Source organism: Triplophysa rosa, linkage group LG20 (genome assembly GCF_024868665.1).
Source record: "Triplophysa rosa linkage group LG20, Trosa_1v2, whole genome shotgun sequence".
Taxonomy (NCBI): domain Eukaryota; kingdom Metazoa; phylum Chordata; class Actinopteri; order Cypriniformes; family Nemacheilidae; genus Triplophysa; species Triplophysa rosa.
This window is the reverse complement of record NC_079909.1, coordinates 2,158,006-2,170,509: the sequence shown is the minus strand read 5'-3', so window position 1 is coordinate 2,170,509 and position 12,504 is coordinate 2,158,006. Positions and strand designations below refer to the sequence as shown.

The 12,504-nt window shown below is 46.5% G+C and overlaps 1 protein-coding gene across 1 annotated transcript in view; it reads left to right on the top strand.

Annotated features, from left to right (window-relative positions):
* The window catches only part of LOC130571073 (low-density lipoprotein receptor-related protein 1-like), a 106,021-nt gene extending 93,582 nt beyond the window's left edge, over positions 1-12,439 (top strand). Inside the window, exons 13-17 of the mRNA XM_057361778.1 lie at positions 6,908-7,133; positions 7,226-7,415; positions 8,280-8,405; positions 8,927-9,067; positions 11,911-12,439. Coding sequence (XP_057217761.1) covers positions 6,908-7,133; positions 7,226-7,415; positions 8,280-8,405; positions 8,927-9,067; positions 11,911-11,966 — 739 coding nt within the window. The 3' untranslated portion in view covers positions 11,967-12,439. The remainder of the gene's footprint in view (positions 1-6,907; positions 7,134-7,225; positions 7,416-8,279; positions 8,406-8,926; positions 9,068-11,910) is intronic.
* Positions 12,440-12,504: the final 65 nt, after the last annotated feature.

The window sequence follows — 12,504 nt, the reverse complement described above, 5'->3', positions numbered from 1 at the left end:
CATTGCGGCAAGACCCAATGTCGAGGATAATCAGCAGCCTAAGCACTCTCAATCGACGGTGCTTTGTGCCACATATCGTCTGGGTATTATCACAGCCGCTCTCACCCTCTACACGATGGTGTTCGGCAACTCGACATTGCGGCAAGACCCAATGTCGAGGATAATCAGCAGCCTAAGCACTCTCATTCGATGGTGCGTTGTGCTACATCTTCGCCAGACAGGTAAAACTGCAGAGCCTATCTCCTCCCCGGGGGTCCCCCCCACGGCGAGGGATCCGTACTGCCAGCCATCGAACCACCCCCGGGAGGTCGATGAAGCAGAACGTACCCCTAGCCTCCCTGTCGGTCCCTGGGAGCCTGACAAGAGCTTCCCAAACCGTCACGGTGACTACGGGATACGGTCCGTCTCGGCTACGCGATCCAACTCCCCGGACGCCCGCCCAAGTTTCGGGGCATCCTCTTAACCCCAGCAGAGGCAAGGATGCCCCGTGCTTCGGGCCGAGGTCGCCACCCCTCTGGTGAGGAAGCGATCGTGCTCGTCCCTCTAGCCGAGATGTTCAACGGGTTTTACAGCCCGTACTTCATCGTCCCCAAAAGAGCGGGGGTCGCTAGATCTGCGTACCCTGAACAGGCACCTACTCAAGCTGCCGTTCAGGATGCTCACGCAGAAGCGCATCCTGGCATCTGTCAGATGTCAAGATGGATTCATGGCAATCGACCTGAAGGACGCTTACTCTCATGTCTCTTTTCCCTCGTCATCGCCCGTTCCTACGGTTCGCTTTCGAGGGTCAGGCATATTAGTACAGAGTCCTCCCCTTCGGTCTGTCCCTGTCCCCACGAGTCTTCACGAAGATCGTGGAAGCCGCCCTCACTCCCCTCAGGGAGAGAGGTGTGCGGGTACTAAACTATCTCGACGACTGGCTCATTTGACACACTCGTGAGATCTGTTATGTACACACAGGGACCTAGTGCTTCGGCACCTAGATCGATTGGGACCACAGGTCAACCGAAAGGGAGCAAGCTCTCCTCTGTGCAGAGCATACTCTTTTTTGGTATGGAACTCAACTCTGTCTCCATTACAGCGCGGTTGCGCTCAGTCAGTGTTGTACTGCCTGGAATTTTTCAAGCAGTCAGCGGGAGGAGGCTCCTGGGTACATGGCATCCTCGACGGTGGTGATACCCCTCAGGTTGATGCACATGAGACCGCTCCAACACTGGCTACAGAGTCGAGTTCCCCGGAGAGCGTGGCACACCGGCAGCAGGCGGATGGTGATTACGCTTTTCTGCCGACGCACCCTAACCCCTTGGTCTTCAATGACCTTTTCTACGGACGGGGGTCCCTCTCGGGCAGGCGAGACGCGTCAGGGTCGACAGACGCCTCCCTGCAGGGTTGGGGTGCCGTGTGCAAAGGGCACGCAGTGTGAGGGCGATGGACGGGCCCCCGCCTGCGCAGGCATTCAATTGCCTAGAGTTGTTGGATGTGCTACCCGCACTGAAGGGGTTACAACCTCTTGTGCAGAACAAGCACGTGCTGGTCCGGTCGGACTGCACAACTGCCGTAGAGTTTTTAACCGCCAGGGTGGCGTTCGCTTATGGCAGCTAACACGACTCGCCCGACGCCTCCTCCTGTGGAGTCCGCAGGGCCACACATATCCCAGGTGACCTGAACCAGACAGCCGATGTGCTCTCTCGTCAGTTACGCCTCGCGGAGAGTGGCGACTCCACCCCCGCGTAGCCAGCTCATTTGGGACAGTCAGGGCGGGCTCAGGCTAGACCCCTTCGCCTCCCTGGACACCACCCATTGCCGCTAAGGTACTCCCTGCCTCGGCACGGAGGCTCTAGCGCACAGCTGGCCGTGGGACAAGCGGAAGTACGTCTTCCCCCAGTGAGCCTCACTGCACAGACCCTGTGCAAGGTCAGGGAAGAGGAGCATCAAGTGTACCTAGTGCCTAGTGGTGCCTCTTCTCAGTGGTGCCTCTTCTCATCCTGGTGCGCTTCTCGAGAGAAGACGCGCGGAGTTGCTTGATCAAGTGGTTGCGGTCCTTCCAGAGACTCGAGAATAATCTCTCCCCTTCCACACTGAACGTGTATGTAGCCGCTGTTGCCGCTCATCATGACCCAGTTGCTGGTAGTCTCTAGGACAGCACAACCTGATCATTTGGTTCCTAGGGGCGCGGGACATCACCCGCGCTCCGTACCCTCTTACGACCTTGATGCGGTCCTGGAGCCCCTCGGAGATGCTGCTCTTTCTCACTTCACGATGAAGACGGCTCTCGGGAGGCCGCTCAAGAGGGTAGCGGACATACAAGCATTCTCCGTGTCCACAGATTGCCTAGAACTCGGGCCCGGTTATTCTCACGCTATCCTGAGACCCCGGCCTGGCTACGTGCCCAAAGTTCCCACCACTCCCCCGAGACACCAGGTGGTGAACTTACAGGCGCTCCCCACCGGGGAGAAAGACCCAACCTCATCCGTGTTGTGTCCAGTACGCGCATTGCGCCTCTGCTTGGACCGCACGCAGAGCCACAGTAGCTCTGAGCAGCTCTTTGTCTGTTCTGGAGATCAGCAGGGAGGGCTGTCTAAAACAGAGATTGACGCACTGGATCATGGGCGTCGTCGATGGCGTACCTGTCCTAAGATCGCCTACGCCCACTGGGTGAGAGCTCTCTCCACACAGAGTACAGCCTCCTCGTGGGCACTGGCTCGAGGCGCCTCTCTGGCAGAGGTTGGGCTACACCCATCACCTTCGCGAGGTCTTACAGCCTCCGCGTAAAACCAGTCAGCTCGAGTCTTGCGGGCATCAGGCAAGACCGGCGACCGGTAGGGTGTACGCCTGTGACAGTACCTTCCCCCCCCTTTCTCCTAAGGGGGTCAGCGTACTAACTAGCCTCCCTTCTTCCCCCACTCGGTGAAGAACAGGCACTCCATCCATCACTAGTAAGCACCTCCTGTGGGCGGGCTGGGCAGAGCAGCCCTGCCCCTTAGGCCGGGTATCACCTGAGTTATTCGCAACATGCTCTAACCGGACCTAGTGCTACCAGACGTTGCAACCCCCCAGCAGGGCGGTTCCGTCTGATGTATCCTCATGCTGGTTCCCACCTTGGTAACCCATGACCTCCTTAGGTGGACCTCCACCTCGCGGTTAACTCCTTCAGTCCGCATTTTCTTCCCATGAGTTCTCCCCCATCGGTGAGACCATGTTCGTATCTCCACTAGTCTCCTCCCTACGGTAGGAAGTGGTCTCTGTAGCGCATCCCCCACTTGAGGAAGTAGCGCTTACCCAGTGGCCTTACGGTTCCGGGCGGCTTCTCGCTGTTAGAGAAACAAGGCAGCCGCCTGTGAGGCCGAAGGTAGGGGCCTTCCCACCTTTCTAGAAAGCTCTGGGACCCCCTACCTACCCACTGGTAGGTTACAATTTCGCGTTAGCATTCACGGCTGACACGCCCAGACCAGTCACCGTCGCTTCATTGAGATTGTGACAGGGCACCGTGTTATGGTGTTTTCCATTGGAACCCCATCTGTCGGTTCGACACAACGTCGAGAGACCGACAGAAAGGGAACGTCTCGGTTACGTTTGTAACCTCGGTTCCCTGATGGAGGGAACGAGACGTTGTGTCCTCTTGCCACAACACGTGCTGTCCACTGCAGCAGTCGTGAGAGGTCTCAGGCTCCTCAGAACTAAGGTGAATGAATGAGGTTTCCGGGGGCGGAGTCCGGCATGCAAATTTCATTCGCCAATTTTCATTGGCCTTTTCTAGAGAAGTCGGAAGCGATTGGTTCTCAAGGACGAACCCCATCTGTCGGTTCGACACAACGTCTCGTTCAGGGAACCGAGGTTACAAACGTAACCGAGACGTTTTATACATCCAATCAAATCGCAGAGAAAGACGAAAGCCACGGCCACTATTTTTTTCATTTGAAATTCCATTTCACTTGGAAATGCGTCAAAATACAGCAGTAAAAACTATCGCAACTTCCGGTCCACGGGGACTTTAAGTGTTTTTTTTCACTGACCGGCACTGGTACTTTTCCCAGTAGGCTTGCCAACTTGTGGATGACTTTTGAAATCAGTTTATATTAGGGCTGTCAAGCTAAATGTTTTATTTATATTAGGAAACAATTGCTGCATCCCAATTTGCATACTATCCATCCTAAATACTATTCAAAAATAGAATTAGTATGTCCCAAATCGTAGTATGTTGAAAAGAGTATTCCAAAGATTCCCGGATGGTCTACTACTTCCAGTTAAAATGATAAGTGCAGAATGATGCACACTCTAACCGCTGATATTACCCACAACTCACCGCGAGTATGCAGAGTTTAGTGATGCTCCACTGCATTAATAAATATAACTATAAAGATAACATTACATATGAAACAATGAATGAATAAATACTTAAATGGAAAGATGAGCTGTATTTTGATGTGTGTGACAGTTAATGGGCACAATGTTTAGGCAACAACAGCCACTTCCGTTTCCTGTTAGCATGTCCCAGTGCGTGCATATTGTTTTTCTACACACTAAAATGTATATACTTTTCCATAACAAAAACAGTACATACTTTTAGTGCATAGTATAAGTAGGCAAATTGGGACGCAGCAAATGTCACACCACCAGCGACTGGCAGCGACATGATCTCATTCATTTCAATGGTAGCTTAGAGACATCCAGCGACATGAGCAACAGTGACTGTGACAGGAAGTGGCCGTGTCTAGCAACACGACAAAGTTGAGAATTGTTCAACTTTATGCAAATATTGAGCGACTACCAATAGGAGAAAAGCAGTGGAGATCACGTCATCCATCTCTCGTCAGTTACTGCAGGGTTTGTTTATAACTGTTACTAGAGCAACCAAAGCTAGGAACGACTTCAAATCATAGATATAAAGGTTAGTGTAACAAGCTCAATAAAATGGAAGGAAGGAGGCGGGAACTGGCGAACATTTAACAATCTTTAATCAAAATAAATAAACAATAAACAGCAAATAACAGGCCGGCAGCCCCTCACGGACGACTGCCGGCCACACAAACATAAACCAACTTAAACAAAACTCAACTCATGTCCGGGACCGGTCCTCTCTCGCCGTATTCTCCTGCCATTCGTCCTTTTATGCTTCCGCTCCTCCGTGAGAGATACGAGGCCGGAATGACGCCCAGCTGACACTCATTATCAATCGCGTCCCGGCCTCGCTTCTTCCTCCCACGGCTCTCGTCATGCCTCCCTCGTCACAGTTAGCATCATCTGTTTCAATGGAAAGCTATACGTAGGTCATCCGCCGTAGGTCATCCGCCATATTGGAACGGTGCAAGCCAGTCCGTTAACTTTAAAAATCAAGCTGACTGTGTTTGATTATAAAAACATATTTATTGTTGTCTCGAACATTATATCTGCTACACTAACACATGACAACAACAAAAGGTTATCCCATTTTTCTGGAATTTAAATCCCAGTGGTTTTCACAGCCATGGGTGCGCACAGAGTGTTAGGGCATTCTAGTCAACTGTGAATGAAGTCAGTGGACCGCTCCAAGATGGCGGACACGTCTACCTGCCTGGAGCGCTTGAATGCGGCATCTAGTTATTTACTGTATATCTATGCTTCTAATGACCTCGTAGCAAGAGACTTAACGACACACAACGCAGCTTAGAATGAGCAATTTCTACCTACATACACCACTGGTCCCTCTGCATGGAATTCACCATGTTGTTCTACAGTGGCCCTAAACGGACAAAATGCTCTACAGAGCGTGTTTTGTAAATACGTTATCCCCTTCGGCGAAGAAATGAAAATGTAAGATCTTAGTTCTGTCAGCCACCGTAGAGCTTCGAAAGAGATGAGTGAGCGGTGAAGTGAGCCATTGGTTGGAATTCAAATCCTCACTGCTAGATGCCGCAAAATGTCATACACTGGCCATTTAACTCCACGCCAGCACGTGCATGTCCACAGACTGCCTGCAAATAATTCCTGTCCACTTCCTGATTATGTATTGTCTTTATGCCACTCTCTTTATTTATGTATTACCATGTTTTAGACTCCCACATATGCTCCCTTTACTTTCTTCTCACACATAAGTGAAAGTCACAGCTGCAGAATGAATGTGTGCATGTGTGCGTGTGTGTGTGTGTGTGTGCGTGTGTGCGTGCGTGCGTGCGTGCGTGCGTGTGTGTGTGTGTGTGTGTGTGTGTGCGTGCGTGTGTGCGCGTGCGTGTGCGTGTGTGTGTGAGACAGATTACAGTGGAATGAGGTCTGTGTATCATTTTGCTGTTATTATTAAAACCAAATTCCTGTCAAGACAATTAGTCCTTACCCTTACTATAACGCCATCCTTAAACGTATAGTTCACCAAAATAAAACTTAATTTATCATTTTTATACACCATCATGTCATTCAAAATCATTAAGAAGATAGTTTGAGAAATGTCTTTGTGGTTTTGCACTCATTCAATGCAAATCAATGGGGGACATGTGCTACCAACATCCGAATTTGTGATCTGCAGACCAAAGGACAAAAAGTCATGCAGGTTTGGAATTACAAACATGAGTAACTGATTTTTTTATTTTTTTGGTGGACTATCCCTTTAAGAATGTTCCTAACCCCAGCACTCAGCCTTATTTTAGTATTATCTCTAAACTTAATCCTTAAATCCCAAAATCTGATGGTAGGAATGTTGGATTACATTTTTGATTTAGGTCCAACAAGTTGTTCATTCAGAAACATATCATGTTCTTTAGTGAAAAAACACACAAACAAGAACATGGAGCAGAACAAAAGAGTCCTTAAAATGAACTAGTAACGAGTCATAATACACTCAATGTGATGTGTTTCACCAAGTACTGCAGGCCATACCATAACACCGAGAACCAGTCAGAACTAACACAATCATAAACAACATGTTCGCTCTTTCCAGCTGGATGTACTGGACTGACTGGGAAGAGGACCCAAAAGAGAGCAAGAGAGGGAAGATTGAGAGTGCCTGGATGGACGGCACCAATCGAAAAGTTTTGATATCACATAAGACAGTTTTGTGGCCCAACGGCTTGAGTCTGGACATCCCTCAGGGGATCCTCTACTGGGTGGACGCTTATTACGATCGAATCGACATGATCTACCTCAACAACACCGGTGAACGCAAGGTGACCTTGTAATGCATAGATATTTACAATGTGTGGTTTTAAATGGAGCTTTAGAGTGTTGATCATATTTACATTGTTTTCTTTTTGTGTAGACGGTTTATGATGGACCAGAGCTCAGCCACGCCTTTGGCCTGTGCCATTACAAAAACTTCCTGTTCTGGAACGAGTACCGAAGTGGCAGCATATATAAACTCGACCAGGTCACCAAAACGGTCACCCTGCTACGCAATGAGCGGCCGCCCATTTTTGAAATTCGCATGTATGATCCTCAGCAGCAACTAGGTAAAAATATGCATCCACTTTATTCTGTTTTCTTTTCTGTAGATCTGTATATTTTGCCCTTCTACACCAATAGATAAAAAGGCAAAGTAAAGCATCACAACACACAATCTTACTGTTACGACACAGATGTTTCAGCAGAGTAATTATTACATTTAATTTATTTACATTTTTTTAAACACATAAGCTACAATAATGCTGCGTGGCAACAAAAACTGGATTTCAAAATTCAAAATGTACTTTTTCGTTGTTGTTAAAATAACTAAAAATCAGTTCATGCACAAGTAGATAAAAAACAGTATTTTCAAAGTTCTTACCTTAACAGTAAGCTTACAATAATGCTTTATCATTTGAGCTGTCATGACGTATTTGACTGGAAATGTCAACTATAAAAATGTCATTTGACATTAATAAAGGAACCTGCAGTTTTATGTTTCAAACAGAGGTGGCGATAGAGAAACAAAAGTTATGAATTTTGAAAAGCTTGGAATGAAATAAAGGTGCAAAAGTAAGAAAATGAAAGGAAATGGATAAACATAAAATTTGACAATGATAAATTAAAATCACCAAAAGAGAGAAGAGTCATGAAAAGTGCCAAAGTAAAAAGTAAAACAACAATTAAATGAAATATTAAAGAGCAGACTAAATGTGAATTGTGGTTAATATTGTTGTTACTGTCATCATTCATTTAAATAAATACGTTCCATTCAGGCCTTTCCTTTTCAATCACCTCATCATACTATGATTTGTATGATTGTATTTTTGGCAACATACAGTAGTTGTGTAACAGCGCGAGTCTGTTTTTTTTATCTAGGCAGTTGTAGTTACCTGTGTATGAGATGTCATTCACGTGTGTGTTGTTTACAGGCAGTAATACATGTCGAGCGAATAACGGTGGCTGCAGCAGTTTGTGTTTGGCCACACCCACTGGCAGGTCATGTGCCTGCGCTGAGGACCAATTACTGGACCCCTCAGACAACACTAGCTGTAAAGGTAACACACGCATGCATAAATGTGATTTTAAACTAATTGACAGCTTTGTTTTAAATGTCATGCAACAGAGTAAGTAAAGATGTCATTCATCTAATGTCAGCTTTTGTCATTAACCCTTTTGTGTCTGACAAGAAAAGAAGGTCCACTCGCAGATGTGCTAGAGGACATATTTGTATAGATATGTTTATAGATATATACACTTTGCACTTTTTACTGTAGGTAACTCTGTATTTAAGAGTGCAGTTTGGGGTATTCATGATGTCCGTGGTGAGAAATGTGTAGAAATGCAGGCTTGGAGTTTGTTCAGGTTCAAAATCGAACCAAGTGTGACAGAATAAAGAAAGAAGTGCTGGATTGAATCTGACAACGCATTTTTGCAAAGCTGTAGATTCTGACTGACTGTGACACTATCATCAGAAATGAACCTCAGGCACTTTCTGGATCTAATGGTCAGAGTGTTTGAAGGAGAAACTTCATTGATTTTGGGCTTTAGCAGAATTACTGAATATGTGTCCCCACAGCAAACCCCTCGTACATCCCCCCGCCACAGTGCCAGCCCGGAGAGTTCGCCTGTAAGAATAACCGCTGTATTCAGGAACGTTGGAAATGTGACGGAGACAACGACTGTCTGGACAACAGTGACGAGACCGCTGAACTGTGCCGTAAGAGAAAAATGCTTGTCATTAAGTTTAACTGTGGACTGGCCGTATCAAACCCATAGTTAAAGAACCACTTATGTTGTTTCACAGTCAGCTGTTGGGGTATTCAGCAACTTTTAACAATTCTTTCTAAATTCAAGATTTTTCAAGCATTTAACATTTAAGTAGCATCTTTACAATAAGGTTGTATTTGTTAACATTAGTTAAAGCATTAGCAAGAACTAACAATAAGCAGCATATGTTACATATATTTATTTTATAAAGCTGCGTAACTGGTTAAATGTTTGGTTAAAACTGCTTAAAAAATAAGTGTTATAAACTTTGTCCTTACATTAAACAGATTTTCACGGTAAAGTAATATAATAATATATAAACATTTATAAGTTTAGTTGTTGTATATGCTGACTTCAACCACCATACACTGAAGTACATAAAGTAACCTACCCCCTGCGGCGGTTAAGACCACTACTCAGGCTAGGGCCCTGGCCACTAGGCGACTATACGCCTATAAGTGGTGCCTCTTCTCATCCTGGTGCTCTTCTCGAAGAGAAAACCCGCGGAGTTGCTTGATCGGGTACGTGCTTTCCTCCAGAGACTCGAGAGTAATCTCTCCCCTTCCACACTGAACGTGTATGGAGCCGCTATTGCCGCTCATCACGACTCAGTTGCTGGTAATCTCTAGGACAGCACAACCAGATCATTTGGTTCCTAGGGGCGCGGGACATCACCCGCGCTCCGTACCCTCTTGCGACCTTGATGCGGTCCAGGAGCCCCTCGGAGATGCCGCTCTTTCTCACCTCACGATGAAGATGGCTCTCCGGATGGCGCTCAAGAGGGTAGCAGACCTACAAGCACCCTCCGTGTCCACAGATTGCCTAGAACTCGGGCCCGGTGATTCTCACGCTATCCTGAGACCCCGGCCCGGCTACGTGCCCAAAGTTCCCACCACTCCCCCTACACCAGGTGGTGAACTTACAGGCGCTCCCCACCGGGGAGGAAGACCCAACCCCTTCCGTGTTGTGTCCAGTACGCACCTTGCGCCTCTGCTTGGACCGCACACAGAGCCACAGGAGCTCTGAGCAGCTCTTTGTCTGTTTTGGAGATCAGCAGGGAGGGCTGTCTGAAACAGAGATTGGCGCAATGGATCATGGATGCTGTCACTATGGCGTACCTGTCCTAAGATCGCCTACGCCCACTGGGTGAGAGCTCTCTCCACACGGAGTACAGCCTCCTCATGGGCACTGGCTCGAGGCGCCTCTCTGGCAGACATCTGCAGAGCTGTGGGTTGGGCTGCACCCATCACCTTCGCGAGGTTCTACAGCCTCCGCGTAAAACCAGTATCGGCTCGAGTCTTGCAGGCATCTTGCGGCCGGTAGGGTGTACGCCTATGACAGTACCTTCCCCCCTTTCTCCTAAGGGGGTCAGTGTACTAACTAGCCTCCCTTCTTCCCCCACTGGGTGAAGAACAGGCACTCCATCCATCACTAAGCGAACACCTCCTGCGGGCGGGCTGGGCAGAGCAGCCCTGCCCCTTAGGCCGGGTACCAACTGAGTTATCCACAACATAGCTCTAACCGGACCTAGTGCTACCGGACGTTGTAACCCCCCAGCAGGGTGATGTGGTAAAAGTCGATCTTGAAGTTCAAAAAATCTCTCAGACAAAGAAGGTTCAGGTGTCAAGGAGTTAACTTTATTTGATCAGGCCAAACAAAGTGAGATGTCCCCAGTCATCTGAAAACTTAGTGTTTTCCAGCCTGTAGTTATAGTGAAACTTAGGAAAGGAGGTGCTTTCCTAAACCAATCAGGAAATTCCCTTTACCTTTTATTTTTTATTATCCTATCATTCTCGTCTGCCACTATTATTTTCTAAGCAACAAGGTTTGTATCTAATAGTGGAATGTCGACCTTTACTTGGTTTTTAAAAATAAGTTTTCCAGTTGGTACCAGTTTTCAGGCCACAAAGTGAACAACATGTTCAACCTTCTGAACTTTATCTAGGTCAGGCCTTAAACAGATCCAAAGACATCACTGAATTTTATATTGCTGAAATCTGGTCTATACTTGGCTAAAATGATTAAAAATATACTTATATGTTCAAACAACACTCAATCAATGCTTAAGTATACTGATTATGTCATTAAATCATTAAATCATCTTCATATATTCACTTGTATAATAGTTATTGGTCTGATTATTAACACATCTATGGTAATATCATTCCTATGAATACTTCTTATAAGTGGGATGTACAACAGAGCCCAAAAGTGCACATATGCACAAAATGACACAAAATGATCAGATTTATGCACAATATATTCCCCCCTTTGGGGCTCCATAAGAGTCCCACACATGATTAAGTCTACTAATGTAAGAGGAATATCTACTACAAAGAAAATATATCTGCATGAGCAAAATGAATCAATATCAATGATTATACTTATTGTAGGTATGAATGCAAGCTATAAAAGATAAAAATCCAACTGACCCATCTTGGTCATCTCATAACACGGATAACACCCGCTTTTAACCAATTACTTTAGTAATTTTTCTTACTCAACTGCAAAGAGTTGATCAATTGCAAAGAGCTGATCATCACTGACTGAGTAAACCATCATCTGATGATGAGGACCAGATGGAATAACTCTCTTACATGCATGCATTATGCAAGGCCAACAACATAACAATATCACAATTGGTGATATAATACACGCAGTAAACATCAATATGTTATGCAGATTAGGGAATATGCTGTTAAACCAGCTCCAAATGGAAGAGTCTGTGTTCACTTCATTCTTTGCAATCATTGTAGACAACAATGTAATATTCTCTATTCCTTGTTCGATAAGATGTCCATCCGCATCATTGTCAGGTATGTAGGTACAACAAGTCTCTCCTACCATAACACAAACACCTCCTTGCGCTGCAGTGAGTTGATCCAAAACCATCCGATTCTGGAGAGCAGTAAGTCTTATTCCTCGCAGTTCCTCTCTGATTCCCTCCATCATGATTTTCGTTGTGTTGATAAATGAAGACAGCTCATATCTGGTGATTTCCACTTCTTCCATCAGTGATTCCATTCCCAGTGCTGGAAGGAAAGCAGCCACAAGCTTCTCAGCAATAGTCCATATGTGATGATTCTTTGGCACTGGGCTTTCTCTCATGAAGTTGAGCAGGTCTCTTCTTGTTCGTCGTTGATTCTCCATTGATCGATGTGGTAAGATAATGGCACCACCATGCAGTTGGACTAAAGCACAAAGTCCTGTCCACCCCTCTGGTAAGGATAAGTACACACGATAGCCACACAGCCAATAGTGTCCCTCAACGACACCTGTACCTTGTTGATCTGGAACATGCACAGTTGAACATAATGGACATTTCGCTCTTCCTTTCTCTGAAGTCAAAAGATATTTGTAGGCCACAAGTGGTTGTGGTACTTCATG